At 32.4% G+C, this 19,956-nt stretch overlaps 1 protein-coding gene across 7 annotated transcripts in view; it reads left to right on the top strand.

Annotated features, from left to right (window-relative positions):
* The window catches only part of GLS (glutaminase), a 79,794-nt gene that overhangs the window by 39,736 nt on the left and 20,102 nt on the right, over positions 1-19,956 (top strand). For 5 of the 7 annotated variants that reach the window (XM_032354212.1, XM_032354215.1, XM_032354217.1 and 2 more), the window contains 5 exons: positions 1,251-1,317; positions 1,852-1,902; positions 4,352-4,528; positions 6,413-6,544; positions 10,749-10,841. In XM_032354212.1, the coding sequence (XP_032210103.1) occupies positions 1,251-1,317; positions 1,852-1,902; positions 4,352-4,528; positions 6,413-6,544; positions 10,749-10,841 (520 nt within the window). Of the gene's footprint in view, positions 1-1,250; positions 1,318-1,851; positions 1,903-4,351; positions 4,529-6,412; positions 6,545-10,748; positions 10,842-11,832; positions 12,296-19,956 lie in introns of those variants that run through there. The other 2 variants (XM_032354213.1, XM_032354214.1) reach the window with 2 other exon arrangements.

Genomic DNA, 19,956 nt, shown 5'->3' on the forward strand with positions numbered 1-19,956 from the left:
TGTGCTGATTTTTTTTAAAGGCATGGCAGGTTGACAAGTTTATTTTCCAGAGCTTTTCCACATTCAGCATTGTTTTTCTGACCACAGAAACATTAAAACATGTAGTTAGAGGGGACTGCCACCCCCACCTCCATGATTGATAATACAAAGTGTGTCACCCATGTTTCCTCTTGTCAGCAGCCTTCTGGAAACTTGGAGGTTGATTTCTCAAATGTACTGCAAATTAAATCTGTCTAAAATTAAAACTCATTCTCTTTCTTCTCAAACTGCTCTTTGCTCCCATCAGTTGATATCATGATCCTTTCAGTAGACTGCATTAGAAATCTAGACTTTTGTACCAGACTTCATTCCCCTGTTTCTCCTCTTTCCCATCAGGTTGGAAGATTTGCTGAACTGCCCTCATGTTTGATTGTTCCCCTTCTTCCGTTCCTGTCACCACTAGTTCAGGCTTCAGTGGCTCTTAACTCTCCAGTCTCCTAATAACATCAGTCCTTTTTGTTCCCTTTCCCAAACTGATGTTAGAGTTACCCTTCCAAAGTGTCGATCTTCCTAGGCAATGTGATTGGAAGCCTTTAAGCTTTCATTCTGTTGACAGTTAGGAGCCATTTTTAGCATTTATTGGTCTTGATAATGTGGTTCTAGTCTCCTTTGTTAGTTCGATGTTTCTCCACTCTTTTCCATGAACCCTATTTCCCAGATACATCAGAATATGTGCCATTCTTCAGTGAAATTCTTTTAAACGTTTTACCTTTGTGCTACATGGAATTTGCCACTGCCTAGGCTTCCCCCTGAAATCTGTTAATCCAACAAATGCTGAAAGGCCCATTTCATTTGTCCCTCTCTCAGTGAAATGTCCATTCATTCCCTCAGTTGGAATTGATTATTATACTTTTTGAGGATCCAGAAGATTCTGAAACTTTTTAGTATATTTTTTAATGGTGGAATATTTGATAATTTTAAAAATAGCTACTTTATTCACAAAATATGGAGATTAGAAAGGGCGTACCTCACTTCAGTCCTTTTACAGCTGAGGAAGTTAAGGCTACAAGAATTGTCACTTAAATGACTTCCTCAAGACACATAGCTAGCCTATTTGACAGAACTGGGACTGGAACCTAGCCGTCTTTACTCTTGGGTCAGTGTTCTTTATACTGTACTTTGCTATATAAATTAGACTACAGAACAATCATACTCTTATACGAAATAAGTAGAGAAATTTTCTAAATAGAGTAATTTTCTTTTCTTCCTAGGTTTCAGTCTGAAAGAGAAAGTGGAGATCGAAACTTTGCAATAGGATATTACCTAAAAGAAAAAAAGGTTTTTGAATTTTTGTTTCTATTTCAAATTATTTTATTTAGTAAAATACATTGGGATGTATGCTAAGAACTCAGCAACAACTTATAAGCAACTACCTATTGCTATTTAAGTGCAGAAATTTTTGCAAAACACTCTTGAGGTTAATGGTGTCAAAATGGTAATAATATTAAATTGATTTAAAATCTGGCAGTATTCAAGTATTTGACTAGTTTTATTAATGCAACTTTTGCTTGAGGATTAGCCCATTTTTCCAAAGTGTAATGCCAGACTATTGTTGATTAAATTTGATTATTAAATTTTAAGAGTGGTCCAGTAACTTAGTTAATGAATTATGAATCAGTTTATAGTATTTAGAAGTCTGTATATGATGTAGTTTTATTTTATTGTTCTTCATTATTTCATACTTATACTGTTTATAAATTATGTGCTGTTTTCTCAAGGTGAAACATTTGTGTACATTTTAAATTTAATCTTTATGTGTCTTTTAGTTATGTGCATATATTCTTGTTTTTAATTGCCCTTCTGTTTTTTCAGTGTTTTCCAGAAGGCACAGACATGGTTGGTATATTAGACTTCTATTTCCAGGTAATATACTTTACTGTATGAATTGTGTATATAAATAGGTGTATCACACTTTGCAGAATCATGGCTTCAGGTTAAGATGGAATATTTACCATTGATCTTCCCAAAAAAGCCTTCGTAAAAGTTAATTTCATGTCTTTTTCTCCTAAAATGTCATGTCTCAGAATGTAAGAGGGAGTTTTTTTCTGTAAAAAACACTATATTTAAGAAGTGTCAAAAATGATGTATAACTCTAGAAATTCACTTGTCCTTATTTAAACTAAGCTGACTTCTTAGCTTTTCAGTTTTGGAGAATTTATTTGTTTATCAGAGGGTTTATATTCAGCATCTTGAAGAGGCAGTTTCTTGGTTGGTTTAATTCATTTTTGCAGTGTCATATGATGGGGTTTTTTCTAAGTTAAAGTAGCTCTCCGCATTTGTGAGAGAGGTGGGCCACACATACAATCTGTGGTTATAGAACTTGGTTTTACATAACCTTCCAGGACAGCTCTCTTTTCTCCCTGTGTTTTCAGTTCATTTCATTCCTACAGATACAGTAACATTGGAGCCTCCCATGGGCTATCATATCAAGCTACATAGTAACAAATTACTTTCCATTGATTTCTAGTTAACCTTACATTTATCTGTCTGTACAAGATGTGCTTGAATTTAGAATTCGTGGTCATCTTCAAGAATATATAAGGAAGATTGATAATGAAGTAGATTTTGATGGCAGTTTGTCACCTGCTAATGTAAAGAGTTGTGAATCGAGAATCCAGACTACCAATATAAAATCAAGGTCTAATCTGGCCACTTTTTAAACATGTGACCTAATTTCAGTTACTTAGACCTTGTTTTATTATGTATAGCACATGTTTACCCTAACTTTCTGCATTACATTGAAGATAATATGAGATGATATGTGTGAAATTCCTTTGAATCCAAAAGTTATTATATGTAGTATCATATTTACTTATACCCAGTAGCCCTATTTTTTGCCCTAGCCCGTATGAATTTCTTCCATACATTAATGCTTCTTTTCCTTTGGTATACATACTTTACTTTGGCTATTACAGCCTAGGTGCTACTAATCTACTGTAAAATGTCTGTACTTCTGGGCAAAAATTAAGAGAAGACCATAGAAGCCTTACTTTTTTGGAGAAGGGCTACATGTAATTGAACATCCATCAGGGTATCAGGAAAGCACTTTCAGATTGGGATTTTTTAAATTAGTAGTGTATCATTTTATGACAAACAAAATTCCAATTAATACCAAGTATAAATTGGGAAATGATCATTGGAATTTAAATCTTACTTATTTTAGAAAGTTTCATGATTAAATCTGCTGTAAGTCTTTGCTGTCTGGGTCGTATAGTAATTAGGTTTTCTAGTTTTGAAGAAATAGGGAAGAGATTTTAATACAAATAAAAGTAAAAGTCAGACAAAAAGTGGCTCCCCGTCAGTTTCCTAAATAAAAGTAAAAGTCAGACAAAAAGTGGCTCCCCGTCAGTTTGCACTGTAGCTAGTTTTCCTCTTGCTCTCCCAAACCCCTTTGTGCCTCTTGTAGAATCTTGAACTATGGATAAGGAACGCTTACACTTTGAGAACCTAGTCTTTTCCTCCTGTTCCCTCTTCCTATCTTCTCTTCTGCTTCCTCCCCTTCACCCACAGTTTTGGTTACTATAAAGGAAAAATAAAATGGAGCATATTTTTATTGTTTACATTTTACGGATAAATTTGGGTTTGCTATGATAAACTGTTTCCATTATTTTGACTGTATTTAAATGTGAAAATTCTGAACTATACTGCACCTAGACTTTGCCTTTTTTTATTGATTATAATTTATCCAGCACCCATAATCAGTATCAAATAAATATTTGAATATTGATAAGTGACTTAAAAGGTAGCGTTTTGATTTAGGCACACAGAATATCCAGGCTAGAGCCATCTTAGAGTTTTCTTCCCTTAATTTTTTACATATTGCTACAAAGGGATGCTGAACTTTGCCATAGTGAAATGTCAGGCATTTTAGCATTTTTTCCTTGAGTGGTAATTTCTCATGTAGGTGCTGTCTATCATACTACTCGTGTATGTTGCTTTATCTTAAAAATATATCATGGCTCCTTTTTCTTTTGATTTAAAAACAATTGTTAGAAAGTATTAATATTTAAACAACTTTTAATATCATTTGGGCAGTTACAAATGTTAGTGCTTAGGGGCTGGCTCTTCCTATCCTAGTTTTGCTGTTAGAAGACTATGTAACTGGGCAAATTGGGATAAACCTTAAAGGGGCTTGAACTTTGTTCAAATTAAAATCTTTGGAATGATATTAAGTTACATTAAAATAATTCCCTTAGAAGAAAGATTTCAGATCTGTATAAAATACCAGATGAAACAGATTACCTTAGAAATCAACTGCAGTACAAAAAATAGTGTGAATTTAGATTTTCAGACAGTTTTTTCTTCCTTTTAGTTATGCTCCATTGAAGTAACTTGTGAATCAGCCAGTGTGATGGCTGCAACGCTGGCTAACGGAGGTTTCTGTCCGATTACTGGGGAGAGAGTACTGAGCCCTGAAGCAGTTCGGAATACACTGAGTTTGATGCACTCCTGTGGCATGTATGATTTCTCAGGGCAGTTTGCTTTCCATGTAAGTAATTGTTTGATCTCAGTTTTCTACTGCAAGAAACTAGTCTGGACTAGTTCTTTTAAAAATACAGTTTGAACTTTGGTTCTAAAGCTGAACAAAAAACAAGAGAGACTTGTTTTCAAGGTTAATTTGTTACAGACTTGGTAAGGAAAAGAGTTAAGCAGTCTACCAGATATTCTTGAGTACTTGAAGTTTAATTTATAGAACCGCATGACTTCTACTTTTAAGGCATTCCAATGTGCACGGTTAGTATAGACTTTCTTTGCTTTTTCTTAATATTTAGCAGTATGGTGATTACATACACTCAAGAACTCCTTATGTTCAGAAGGTGCACATAATTGTGATGTTTAACATCTTTGGTTATTGTCGTAGATATTTTAAAGCACTTGAAGTATATTTAACAAAAATATACTGCATAAAGCTCTGTTGTGCCCTTGTGACATTTGTGTACACTTGTGAAATCTATAGACTTTCTTACTCATGCTTATGTGAAGACATAATGCCCTAAAAAAATTTTACTTGAAATTTTTTAAACAGAAAAATAGAGAAATGCATTTAATATGTTATGTACTACTCAACTTCAGTAATTATCTATGCATGACCAATATTGTTTATCTTTATTTCATACTCTTGCTGTAGTTTAATATGTAATTCTAAATGATAAGGACGTTTTTAAAAAAAACCATAGCAGCATTATTACATTTAAAAAGATAAAAACAACTTAGTCTTTTAATAGCATCAAAATATTTAATGTTCAGCTGATCTGGATTGTCTTATAAATTATTTTCTAGTTTGACTTGGGTTGCAAATAAGGGGCATACACTGTGACTGGTTGTATCTCCCTTTATTATTATTTTTAAAATCTGTGTTCTCCCCCTTGGCCTTTCTTTTTTCTTGTTTTTAGTTGAAAAAAACTGGGTCATTTATCCTGTACAGTTCCTCACAGTCTAGATTTTGTTTATTTTATCCATACCATTGTTCTTTTTATCTTGCATTCCTGGTAAATTGGTATATCCCATTTAGGTGATTTTTTTTTCCTTAGGTTTTATGCGAGATTAGTTCTAGCAATAGATACTCAGTATCAGAATGTTAGTAAGCCATTAGTGAATACTGCCCTGATGATATTAATACTGTCTTTTATCATAGTTACTGTCAAGTATAGAATGCAAACTTAAAAGTTTTGAAGATGATTAGTTTAAATTACCATCTTACTTGTCTTCCTCAGACAGTTCTCTGACAGTATATCAGAGAATCTTTTTTTTCAGTTTTTAAAAATTTTTAAAGATTTTATTTTTTTATTTGACAGACATAGCAAGAGAAGGAATGCAAGCAGGGGGTAGAGAGGGAACACAAGCAGTGGGAGAGGGAGAAGTAGGCTCCCTCCAGCAGGGAGCCCAATGTGGGGCTTGATCCTAGGACCCTGGGGTCATGACCTGAGCTGAAGGCAGATGCTAATGACTGAGCCACCCCTACAGAGAATCTTTTAAGAAGCTATAATTTTTCATTGTTCTCTAGTCATAGAATATCTTTTTCAAAGTAACTTCTTATACTTGAATTCATATTTATTATAGAATTAAAAAATAATAGGCCAAGAGACTAAAATAAAAACATGCATAGCCCCACAATTTATGATGTAATGGACTTTAATCCTTAGAGTATATCTTTTCAAATTTTTTTATATTCAAATATATTTCAGCTCTAATAGTGTTTTCTCATTTATTCCTTATATACATGTTGAAAGATACTTTTCCACAACATTTGTAATGTTAGAATTCTGTGTGTATGTAAACCAAAATTTTTAAGCCGATTCCCTTATTGTTGGACGTACCCTCCCCTTTTTTAAAAATGTTAACATGAATATCTTTCTCTTCAAATTATTTTCAGGTTGGTCTTCCTGCAAAATCCGGAGTTGCTGGGGGCATTCTTTTAGTTGTGCCCAATGTCATGGGCATGATGTGCTGGTCTCCTCCTCTGGACAAGATGGGCAACAGTGTTAAGGGAATTCATTTCTGTCATGTAAGCAAATTTTCGTAATGAAAATAATGGTCATATAAGTGGAACATCCAGTGATTCCATTTTTTAAATTTTTGATTGCAATATAGTTAATATATGATGATATATATGAGTTTCAGGTGTACAGTATAGTGATTCAGTAATTCTGTACATGATCCATTGTTCATCATGATAAGTGCAGTCTTAATCCCCTTCACCTATTTCACCCATCTCCCTACCCACCTCTCTGGTAACCAGCAGTTCTCTATAGTTTATCTCTTTTTTTTCCCCCTCTTTATTTGTTTTATTTCTTAAATTCTACAAACAAGTGAAATCATATGCTATTTTTCTTTCTCTGACTGGCTTACTTCACTCAGTATTTTACTCTGGATCCATCCATGTTATAGCCAAATGGCAAGATTTCATTCTTCTTTACGGCTGAATAATATTCCATTGTGTATGTATGTTCACATCACTTCTTTATTCCATGTATCCGCCAGCGGCACTTGGGCTCTTTCCATAGTTTGGCGATTGTAAATAATGCTCCAGTAAACATAGGGGTGCATATATCCCTTCAAATTAGTGTTTTCATATTTTGGGGATAAATGCCAAATAGAGTGATTACTGGATATAGGATAGTTCTTTCTTAACATTTTTTTTAGACTTTTTAAGGACACGTCATACTGTTTTCCATAGTGGCTGCGCCAGTTTACATGCCAGTCAACAGTGCACAAAGGTTCCTTTTTCTCCACATCCTCACCAACACTTGTTTCTTTAGTTTCTCATTTTAGCCATTCTGAGAAGTGTGAAGTACTACCTCATTGTGGTTTTGATTTGCATTACCCTGGTGATGAGTGATGTTGAGCGTCTTTTCATGTGTCTGTTGGCCATCTGCATGTCTTTGGAGAAATGTCTGTTCATGTCTTCTGCCCATTTGGTAATCAGATAATTTGATTTTTGGGTGTTCAGTTGTATTAGTTCCTTACATATTTTAGATACTAACCCTTTATTTTAATAGGTAATTTTGAGGTATCTTCTCCCTTTCATTAGGTTGTTTTTAGTTTGGTTGATTGTTTCCTTTGCTGTGCAGAAACTTTATTTTGATGTAGTCCCAATACTTTATTTTTGCTTTTGTTTTCTTTGCTTCAGGAGACATACCTAGAAAGAAGTTGGCTGTAGTTCCTTAATCCATTTTGAGTTGATTTTTGTGTATGGTGTAAGAAAATGGTCCGCTTTCATTATTTTGCATGTAGTTGTCTAGTTTCCCTAACACCACTTATTGAAGAGTCTGTCTTTTTAAACCATTGCATATTCTTTCCTACTTTGTCAAAGATTAGTTGACCATATAATTATGGGTTTAATTCCGGATGTTTTGTTCTGTTTCATTGATATCTGTGTCTGTTTTTGTGCCTGCACCATGCTGTTTTATTATGGCTTCGTAATATAACTTGAAGTCTGGAATTGTGATACCTTGGTTTTGTTCTTTTTTAAGATTGCTTTGGCTATTTAGAGTCTTTTGTGGGTTTTTATGCAAATTTCAGGCTTGTTTGTTCTAGTTCTATGAAAAATGCTTTTGGTATTTTGATAGAATTACATTAAATCTGTAGATTGCTTTGAGTAGTGTAGACATCTTAACAATATTTGTTCTTCCATTCCATGAGCATGGAATGTCTTTTCCATTGCTTTGTGTCATTTTCGTTAGCATTTTAGAGTTCAGAGTACAGGTCTTTCCTCTTTGGTTAAGTTTATTCCTAGGTATTTTATTATTTTTGGTGCAATTATAAATGGGATTTCTTTCTTACTTTCTGTGGTTTCATTATTAGTGTGTAAAACTAATAATCCAATAGCATTGGATTTCTGTATTTTTGTATCCTGTGACTTTACTGAATTCATTTATCAGTTCTAGTAGTTTTTTGGTGGAGTCTTTAGGGTTTTCTAGAGTATCATTTCATCTGCAAATAGTGGAAGTTTTACTTCTTTGTTATCAGTTTGGATGCTTTTTGTTTCTTTTATTGTCTGATTGCTTTGGTTAGGACTTCCAATACTGTGTTGAATACAAGTGGTGAGAGTAGACATCTTGTTTTTGATCTTAAGGGAAAAGCTTTCAAGTTTTTTTCCCTATTAGGTATGATGTTAGCTGTGGGTAACATCATATATGGTCTTTATTATGTTGAGGTATATTCCCTCTAAACCTACTTTGTTGAAGGTTTTTATCATGAGTGGATATTGTATGATAATGATCATATAAGTGGAACCATCCAGTGATTCTTTTTTTTTTAAGTCATTTCGGTAGTTTTTTTGCTTGTTGCCATTCTGCCTGCGTATCTGCCAGTTACTGGGATAGCTGTGGAAGTACTCATAGAGGAACTTCAAATTGCTTCCTTCAGACAGTTCCCTTATATTCATTCCCACAGAAAATTATGTTTGAAGTTGATGTTTTAATTGTCATGGTTTTAAATAGTTTTCAGTTTCCAAAAGCTCAACTAAAATTATTAAACTTGGAAAAGTTTAAATTTAAAGCCAATTAAGAAATATTATAGTTTATTTGTTCTTTGGGTGTTGAGTTTGCTAAGTTCTTTATAGATTCTGGACACTAGTCCTTTATCTGATATGTCGTTTGCAAATATCTTCTCCCATTCTGTCAGTTCAACACCCAAAGAACAAATAATCCAGTCCAGAAATGGGCAGAGGACATGAACAGACATTTCTGCAAAGAAGACATCCAGATGGCCAACAGACACATGAAAAAGTGCTCCATATCACTCGGCATCAGGGAAATACAAATCAAAACCACAATGAGATTTCACCTCACACCAGTCAGAATGGCTAAAATCAACAAGTCAGGAAATGACAGATGCTGGCGAGGATGCGGAGAAAGGGGAACCCTCCTACACTGTTGGTGGGAATGCAAGCTGGTGCAGCCACTCTGGAAAACAGCATGGAGGTTCCTCAAAATGTTGAAAATAGAACTGCCCTATGACCCAGCAATTGCACTACTGGGTATTTACCCTAAAGATACAAACGTAGTGATCCGAAGGGGCACGTGCACCCGAATGTTTATAGCAGCAATGTCCACAATAGCCAAACTATGGAAAGAACCTAGATGTCCATCAACAGATGAATGGATCAAGAAGATGTGGTATATATACACAATGGAATACTATGCAGCCATCAAAAGAAATGAAATCTTGCCATTTGCGACAACATGGATGGAACTAGAGCGTATCATGCTTAGCGAAATAAGTCAAGCAGAGAAAGACAACTATCATATGATCTCCCTGATATGAGGAAGTGGTGATGCAACATGGGGGCTTAAGTGGGTAGGAGAAGAATAAATGAAACAAGATGGGATTGGGAGGGAGACAAACCATAAGTGACTCTTAATCTCACAAAACAAACTGAGGGTTGCTGGGGGGAGGGGGTTTGGGAGAAGGGGGTGGGATTATGGACACTGTGGAGGGTATGTGCTTTGGTGAGTGCTGTGAAGTGTGTAAACCTGGTGATTCACAGACCTGTACCCCTGGGGATAAAAACATGTTTATAAAAAATAAAAAATTAAAAAAAAAAAGAAAGAAATATTATAGTTCATTATATCATCATTAATCTTCATATTTGAATATCTTTATCCATAAACTACCTTGAAAAGTCTGTTTTTTGAGGACATTAGCCCTGCAAAATAAAATTGTTATTACTGTTGATTAGCACAGTATTTTATGTTATCCAAATTTGCTAATATTTCAGCTTCTGGTTTTATGTACATTTGCTGCTTCATAGACTCTATATTGTGTACCATAATTTTTCTGCAAACTTTCTCAATTAAAATTCTGATTTATTTTTCAGTTTCTTATAATTTACAAAAGCTAGAGGATGACGTTGGATTGCTTATAGATTATAACCAGAATGTTGATTAATATTTTTGTGGTGCTTTACGGTTATTTGATAGAGTAGTTCTTTCATATGGCCCATTTTATAGGAAATGAAAGTTAAACAATTTGGTGGTTGAGTCCTAGGGTCAATGCTAGTAAGCAGTGTGCTCAAAATTTTTGTCCCTGTCTTCTCATTCTGATTTCAGTTCTCTTCTTGATTCATCAGGCTGCTTTATAACATGCAGTGGTGTTTTCCATGAGATAGTAGTTAAGTTGGACAATCTTAGTGTGATTTGTTAAAATGTGAAAAAGCAATGGCCAATGAATAGCCAGTTCCTTACACCTGTTCTCTTTATTTACAGGATCTTGTTTCTCTCTGTAATTTCCATAACTATGATAATCTGAGACACTTTGCAAAAAAACTTGATCCTCGAAGAGAAGGTGGTGATCAAAGGGTAAGCAAAATTCTTATTTAGATTATTATGTAATATTTTTCTAAGAGAGAGAGAAAATGAGATTCACCTGTTTGAATAGAACTTAGTTTAATTGCTGGTGGCCTCATTATTTGCTAATCACAAATGAATGTACACAAATTGTTGACATATTGACCCTGGATGTGATAATATATAGATGTGGCTGTTTTATTTAAATTTAAACTGGTTAGCCTAGCATCAGAGTTTACCCACCACCCATTTTCCTGCTATTTCAAGCAATATTTTTAAGAATTGATTCTGTTAAAAAGAAGAATTAATTCTGTTCCAAGAAAACAACATTAGAAAGTGCTACAATGCTATAAAAGAAAGCCTTGTTTTTTTTTTTTTTTGCTCTTAATATTTGTCAGTTATACTCTTAAAGTTTATTTTGATGTGGATGGATCTATAAATGGGAAAGGGGTTATAGGATTCGTGAAAAATCTTTCAAAGCCTCATAGTTTTAGTGGCCACTACAGATGAAATACTTTCTATAAAAAGTGTTTGATAACAATTCTTGACACTCTTATTTTAAAGTAATATTTGTTGATATATCAGTGTGTTTGGCTTCATATTATTGCACATACATACTTTTTTTAGAGCTAATATTTAAGAGTCTGAACTTAAATTTCAGAAACAAGATTTTTCGTCTTCATAGTTACTCACTAGAACGAGGACTTGTTTTGAATTTTAATTAAATTCCTTTATATCCCATTTGGAAAATGTAAATAACTAATTAGACTTGAAGCTAATATGAAGCACTTAAAAGTAGAAATTATTTTTATGCATAGTAAGAAAACTTTCATATTGTTAGTTCCAAAGTAACTTATAATAATATATGAGAATTATGCAAAGCCAACAGAATAGAAACTTCCATGAGCATCAACATGAGTAACATGGAACAAAACATCAAAAGGTGGTGGGTGAAAATGTTAACAGATTTTAATAACATTCATTGAAAAATACCGTTTTATAGCTTGGACCTTTCTTCACTCAAGTGCACTAATAAATTATGTATGTTGCTTGAACAACTAGCATTCCTTTGGACCATTGGACTATGAAAGTCTCCAACAAGAACTTGCTTTAAAAGAGACAGTATGGAAAAAAGTGTCACCTGAGTCAAATGAGGACATCTCCACAACTGTAGTGTATAGAATGGAAAGTCTGGGAGAGAAAAGCTAAAGAAGTGGGTTATAGTTCCAGAATGTTCTTCACTTAACCTCTCAAACATCTTTAGCTTTTTTGCATACTATTAATATTTATTTGAGTTTTTTTGTGTTCTCAACCTTGGGTGCTGGAGCCGTAAAGCTTTTTTTCCTTTTAATCTTTTGTATAAAGATAAGAGATTAAAAAGTGGATTTGTTGGTCTTTAAAAAAGTATTTATAAATAAGTAAAGCAAATTTGCTTTATTTTTAAAGATGCAAAAAGGAAAAATTCCTTTACATTTTTTCATGGTATAATTAAAATTTTAACTTAACCCTCCTTTTAAAATAGTAAGAAATATTTAATTTTTTGGTTCTAAAACCCACACATTGAACTCATAAATTTAGTTACATTTTGTTTTTTCTTTCCCAGTTTTAAAATTTACGTGATGTCTATAGGGGCAGTAGAAAGCTATTTCTATGCTAAATAGAAAACTGAAAAGGCAAAATTAATGAATCCCAAATTATTTAATATAGCAATAGATTATAAAATTAGCTTAAGTTTACATTTTATGCCATTTTTAGTGATAGATTGCCTTTAAATTTTTTAAAACTTCATTTTAAATTTTATCTAATACTTTGAAATATAAATCATGTCTGTGCTTTTTTTATTTTGCAATTCCTCTATGTTCTGTCAAAATTGTCATGTATAGGAGTGTCTTATGTTACTAAAACATTCCAGCCAAAGAATTTCAGAAGTAAGATAATGACATTTCACTGTTAAAAAGCTATAATGGTTACTCAGAAGGAGCAACAGTGAGTGTCCTCAAGTGAGATGTTTACCTAAACAGTTTTATTTTTGTATTACCCACGTTACTTTTTCTATGTTATATTTAAGTATGAATGGTGAAGTCTTGGGTTTTAGCTTTTAATATTTTTATTATCCTAATAATTTCACAAATGCTAATGAATCTTATATGATAAATTATGATGACATCTCATAAAGTTTGTTTTATTTGAACTCTTTTAGAGTACTTAGGAAATGAATTCAGTCTGATGGTAGTAAGCATACTACTAAAATGTTAGATCTGAATCCTTTTGTTTGGTTATAAAAATGCAATATTGAGAATCAAAACTTGTTTTTAAGAGAAGGACTATTTTGGGTAATTTACAATGTTTAAAGTCTGTCTTGGCAAAGTGATTGTAAAATTCTTTAGGACCTATTCACACTTCTTCCTTCTTCCAAATATCTCTTCAGTTTTCTCCACAGTATCCCATACCTGCAAGGTGTTTTTTGTTTTTATTTTATTCATTCTTAAACTTATAGATTTTGGAGGGGCAGTTATGGGTTCTCAGGTCTAGGAGGAGAACTTGGTAGTTGATTTTGGTTTTTTGGGTTTTTGGTTTTTTTTTTTAGTTTCATGGCATATATATGGTAGATATAACGTCTATGAAAGTAAATAATAGTGTAATAAAACAGGTTTCACTGAGTAATTTAGATACTGGTTTAAATACAAAAATTTTGATGATATGATGTCTGGAACTTGGGAACTGTGGTAATAGAAAAAGAAGTTCCCTTCCAAAGGTGTTGGTCAAAAGCTTTTTGAGCTAACTTTAAATTATTATATGTTAATTTTTAGAGGATTTTATCAAGGGTTTTATGGTTACTTGAATATTTCTCTGATGTACATATGCATATCTCTATTGGATGCTTCCCATTTGGCCATTTCCAAAGGGGAGGGTTTTTATTTGAAGCCCTCACCTCTGCAACACCTTTAAACAGTATCATGTGTACTATGAGTTCCACCAAAGCCATTTGCAGTTGGGGAATGACTTAATTGATAGATTGGGGAAAAAAGCTTTATTTTTTCCCCTATGCTCTAAATTGTTACATTTTACTGTTTCATTTGGAGATTGGTTTTACTTTATAAAATGAAAATTTAATGTTTCCTATTGTGCCCATATGTATAGATTTCAAAATTATGTTGTTAATGTGTGGCACTCACGTCGGTAAGGAGTAAATGCACACTTACCAGTGAAGTAATATTATCTAAGCTAACTGTTTAAAGAATCTTGTGAGGGTGAGTATCCAGAAATTTTTGTAGGAAGTTGTCCAAATGGAAGAAGACGGAAGATACTGTGAATAGACCCCCAAACTTTAAGGAAAAAAAAAAAAGAAGGAGGAAAATCTTTGCCAGATTTAAGGACATTCTTTAAATCAATTCCATCAGTATTTTTAATGCCTTTTCAAATAAAGTTCTTGAAAAGTACCTAGTATTGTGGATTTAATGTTTCATGCCATTACAGATTCTTGATATTCAAGCATTTAGAAGTTAGCACATTTGTTTTTCTTTTTTTTTCATTATTAACATTTCATTTGAAATGCATAGCCTTCCTGAAATACTTTATTTTAGCATAAATGTTGTGCATTTTATCCTAGTGTTTGGATTAAAACATTTGTGTTATTTAGCTTTCTTTCATTTGCTTTGTATATTTAATATTGTACCTTTTATTTTCCAGTATGCCTACTTTTTGTATTGTACAATAAATTTATTTTAAGCTGATTTTATTGGTTTTTTTTTTTTTATGAAAGCAACCCTAGCATTTTAAGTGCAAGTATTTGGAATTTTAACTTAGAAAATTTCTTTTATGACGATACTATTAAAAATGTTTTATATTTTTAATTCTGAGCCTGTTGTGAAGAGATACTGGAAATACTCAAAAGGGCTTTGTTTGATTTTTTTGTTCTTAAGCAAAGTATAGAGTTGGTGGGGTTTTTTGATGGAGAGGACGTTTTCCTATTGGTTGTACTAGAAGTATTTGAATAAAGACTTTTCTCCCAATTTTTTTTTTTTTGGTTGTTTTTCCATTTGACAACTTAAAAAAAAAGTCTACCCCGTATGCTCTTTATGCTTTCTGAGGAAGAGTATCACTGATGTTACTCACTTGTCAGTGTTGTTTTATCTGTTGTCTAGTGGAAGAAAAACATATTGCTAAACCAAATGAAGAGTATCATAATACTGTTTTAGAGTTGTCATTCACAGCAGAGTTTATATCGTGTGAAATACCTATAATACAGAAATTCACCTTACCTACGTTTTAAGGAATTTAGTTTCCAGAAGGAGCTTACTTCCTTCTGTATGTTTACACAGCACAGTCCAAATTATGAGGCTCCGTGCATTGTACCGTTGACTCTCAACACAAGTTTGAACTGCATGGATCTACTTGTATAATTTAATTTATAGTACAGTACTGTAATGTGTTTTATTTTCCTGATGATTTTCTTAACATTTTTCTCTTACTGTAACATACAGTAAGAGCTTACTGTAACATACAAAATTTGTTTTAATCAACTCTTTATGTTCTTGGTAAGGCTTGTGGTCAGTGTAGGCTATTAGTGGTTAAGTTTTGGGAGAGTCAAAAGTTATGTGCAGATTTTCAACTACATGGGGTGAGTGTCCCTAACCCCCACCCCAACTTGTTCAAGGTCAACTGTACTTTAAATATTCTTGTTTGAGCAGATCTATCATTTGTATCCATAGAAGATATCCCAAATATATTGTAGAACTTTAAAGCTATTTCAAAGGGAAATACCGTTGTTTATAAGAATTTGTATTTATCTGTGGGATTTTTTATAAAGTTTTTGGGGACTAGTAAATATGGAGTTCCAAGTGTCATGATATATTCAAAATGTAATGTTTCTGATTGCTTACTTTTAAAGATACACTTGGAATTTTTTTGTTGTTTTTAATCCGTTTAAAAGAAAGGGAGAGGTGACTCAGAGCTTGGTGGTCTTGTCTGACAGTGTAGAGTTTTATAGGCATGTACACGTGTGGAAACAAACACTGATATATTCTGAAAAGGTATATATAAATTGTGCATAATACATATGTATGCGTTTGTGATTACATCTATCTAAGTCTGTCTTTTTATCTGTCCATCCATTTTCCTATCCATCCACCCATCCATGTTCTGAAAATCAGCAGCAATCCTTTCCACATAGTATGTTATGTGTAAATGGTCCTTTGTTTTATTCCTATCCCAAGTTTTATCATAGAACTCTTTAATATTGTTGCTGCCCCCAGGATTTATAAAACATAACGTATTTTACTTGTTCAACTTAACTCTAAAGATTGTGCTTTCTTTTTTTGTGCCGATTTGCTACCTGCACTGTCAGAGTAAGAGAGTAAGAGTATTGGGGAACTCCATACAAGGGAAAACAAGAACATCAAATTTCATGTGGAAAGTTGACTTTATGGCAGTGTCTAAAATTTATTATATGGAAGGATTATATTCAACTTAAAATAAATAATGTACTTCTCATTTTGAATAGCTTATGGAATAGTTTTATTCTAAAAATTTGTATACAATTTTTATTTTAAGAATGTGCTTTACTATTCATTTGTGAAATTTGGGTATTTCTTCTAATCGATCTTGAAAATGCTAGAATACAGTTTTTTCAAAAAGTAACATGATTTCTGCTCAGTTCCTTTACTATTTTATATTAAATGTAATATTTACATTGTGTAATAAAACCAAAACTGGATGTTGGAGATACAGCTGTTAGGAGGCATCATGGCCATCCTTCAGATTTTCACTTAGATTTATTCTGGATAGACTTTACCTTAGTCCATTCTCTGTCATGGAGTTCAAAGGCAAAATTAAACAGGAAAATATATTCCAAGTTAATTAAGTTCAGCCACTTTTCTTTTATTTCAAATTGTAATATAGTTAAAATGTTATTTTTTTACACTGGATAAAAATGGAAGGAATTTCACTGGACTTTTCTCCTCCTCTTCTCTTCCCCTGGCCAAGTTGTTTATCAAAGTGAATTCCATACAGACTTGAAGAAATTTAGAGTTACACTTAGTCTGTTTCAGTTTAGTTTTTAAAACTACTATAAAGGCATCTAGAGCAAAATCTATCCAACATAAAACAGAGCTGGCGAAACTTGATGTTAAAGAGTCCTTAATTTCTTAAATAATAATAGAAAACATACTTACTTTTTAAAAAGATGTTAAGGAGACCAGTCATAAATCTTTGTATCTAATGAAGTGATTCTATTATACTATAGTTTTAAAATGTTCTTTTTTATTTATATTTTGAATTATGAAAGGTCATTAATTTTAAGACTGACTTTACCATTTGTTTTGTGGATTGTAGATCTACTATAGTGAATTTTAGAAGTTGTAGCTGTAGAGATTTTTAAGATATGCAAATATGTAAAGCCTATGTTGATTAGGCTTTATAATGGCTTTCTGATCAATTACATTAACGTTTGACTAAAATGAATGACACAAATTAGCACTTGAGGGCATTGTTTTTCTTTGTGGTATCTGTGTATTTTTTTGCATAAATTACTTTTTATTGAGAACTGTTATGTATGGGGTTAAAAAAAACAAATTTTGATTCTTGGTGCCAAATGCTTCGATGAACTTGGAAGAAAGAGTAATGAAATGACAAATTTTGGCAATTGATCTTGTAACACCATTATTAAACTTTCAACTCTAAATCTCATTTACTAACTCAGAAATATTAAATCTCAATGATAAAGAACAGCTTGGTATATCGGTTTTTAAACCAAATTTTGATATCTGAGGATATGATTTTTCTGGAAATAGTATTGTTAAAAATAATGATTATTTTTCATTATTTACCTTGCTAAATAAAATATTTCCAATGCTAGTACCTCAGATTATTGAAATTATCTATCTGGAAGGCTTAGCTTTTAAAAGGAATAGTTCTTACTGATCAAGTTTTAGGTTTGCTTCCATATGGACATGACTGGTGATTTTTGTTTATCTAATGAAAATCTCCTCTGTCCGGCAATCCCACTTGGTGCCCTGAGTTACAGTTTTAGTTCATATTCTGTAAGCAGCTGAAGAATTTGTTTTATTTTTAAAACATATTTATACCTTCCTAATTCTTTGATGTTCTTTCTCTTACCATAATCTTGTAATTTATTAGAATTTCTTAATTGAGGGGCGCCAGGGTGGCTTAGTTAAGTGTGCAACTGTTGATTTCAGCTCTGGTCATAATCCTGGGGTTGTAAGATCGAGCCCTGAGTCAGGCTCCGCCCTGGGCCTAGAGTCTGCCCAAGATTATCTCTCTTTCCCCAGTCATATGTGCACATGCTATCTCTTTAAAAAAATAAAATAGATAAGAATCCCATAACTTCACTTGAAAGTAATCTTAAAGTTTATCCAGTGCAAACTCTCACTTTTCCAGGTTTCTTGACACCTTGCTTTCTCAGTTAACATAAGTACAATATTTTTTTCTCTGTCTTGATGGAGTTGGTCTGTTTTGTGTTTTGTTACAACAGCCTTTTGTGTATTGGTTATTTGTAATGAAAAGCATAATTGACAATAGTTAATATGACTGTAAGTTATTTGGCAAACTGATTGTCCCATCAAAAAAGTAGTTATAATACTTAATTGTATTTTTCTAGTAAACAGTCTTATGCCGCAGTTTATAAAGACTAGTAAAGTTAGAAGTGAATGTAACAATTATACAGTAGTTCTAAAAATAAAGCACTACCCTGGAACTTATGAAAGAAAGGAAGTATAGCAAAAATGTGACTCTAAAAATAAATATTGCACCATTTGCTTTTTAAAATGAGTTTCTTTGGGTTTAGGTTAAATATATAAGTAAAAAGGTTAAATAAGCAAAAGGTTATTGGGGTTCTAAACAAATGTTCTCTAGAAGAAAAAATTTTTCTTTGCAAGTTAATTTTCCCCAGCATATACTATGCAAAATATCTAGCTAATTTCCTTTGTTTTATTTTACATATTTGGATCTCTGGGTGACTTCAGAACAAGGCATCTCAGTTGTCAGTATATATAATTCTATCACATATATTGTCCCTAGCTCCAGTGTCCATTTAATAGTTCTGGGATTTTTATTTTTTCTTTATGCAGGAAATTTATATTGCTGTTCTTGAAAAGCGTTACTTTTTAAAAGCTTTTGTTGACTTAGAAATGTTACAACTTAAAATTGTGTTATTCTTTAAAAAAAAGTATGCGTTTCTTCTCAAAATTTAAACTTACCTAATGGCTGGCTCTTTTCTCCACAAGTTTATATAGATGAGAACCCGGACTTCTAGGAGACTGGCTCTTATGCAATATAAACTGCTTGTTTTCATGTTACGCTTACTAAAATTAGAGTGGTCGGAAGTACTCCCATGAGTTATACTATTTATTCATATTTGGACCATTCCATTGGAAAATTCAAATTAAAATCATGATCTTTAGCCTCTTGCTAAATTTTTCTTTCTAATTACTACTTTTCATTATTTTGTATGTGCCTTTCACAAATCATCTCTAAGGGGCAATTACAATTATCCTTTGAGGGTTTATTTAGTTCCATTATATGAGATTAATTATGTTGTATAAAACCATGGTATAAATTATTCATTGGGCTCCATCCATATTTTGTTGTTTTGTTCTTTCTCACAGTCACAATTAAAAATCCTAACTGAAAAATTCAAAATAAATTAATTTCAAGTATTCTTTCTTTTTTAACTTTTTCCTGTCATAACTTATTTTTGGCTGAAAATGAGATAACAAAAATTACATCAAAGTTACTCAAAATGGGTTTTCATTTTCAAGCCTTCATATTATGATATGTTCATTTCCAAATCCTTTAGGTATTGTTGACATTGGCCATTCTAGAACTATTTTCTTTAAAAAGTTAAAAACATGAGTTAAAATTCATGCTTTTTTTTTTCATTATGATAGAGTCTACTGTTGGTAATTTAATATTTTACCTTCAACTTTGAATACAAAATCTGAGTCCAGGTCTCTGCATAAGATTTACAACATAAATAAAGAAGTGAACTAAATAATATTGTTTCTACTTTGAATTGAAATGAATGTTACATTTTTTTGCACAATGAAACCTTATTAATATCTCTTGATGAAATTATAGAACAAGTGATTTTGTTAAGATTCTGTGGGGA

This window comes from Mustela erminea, chromosome 8 (assembly GCF_009829155.1).
Source record: "Mustela erminea isolate mMusErm1 chromosome 8, mMusErm1.Pri, whole genome shotgun sequence".
NCBI classification, from domain to species: domain Eukaryota; kingdom Metazoa; phylum Chordata; class Mammalia; order Carnivora; family Mustelidae; genus Mustela; species Mustela erminea.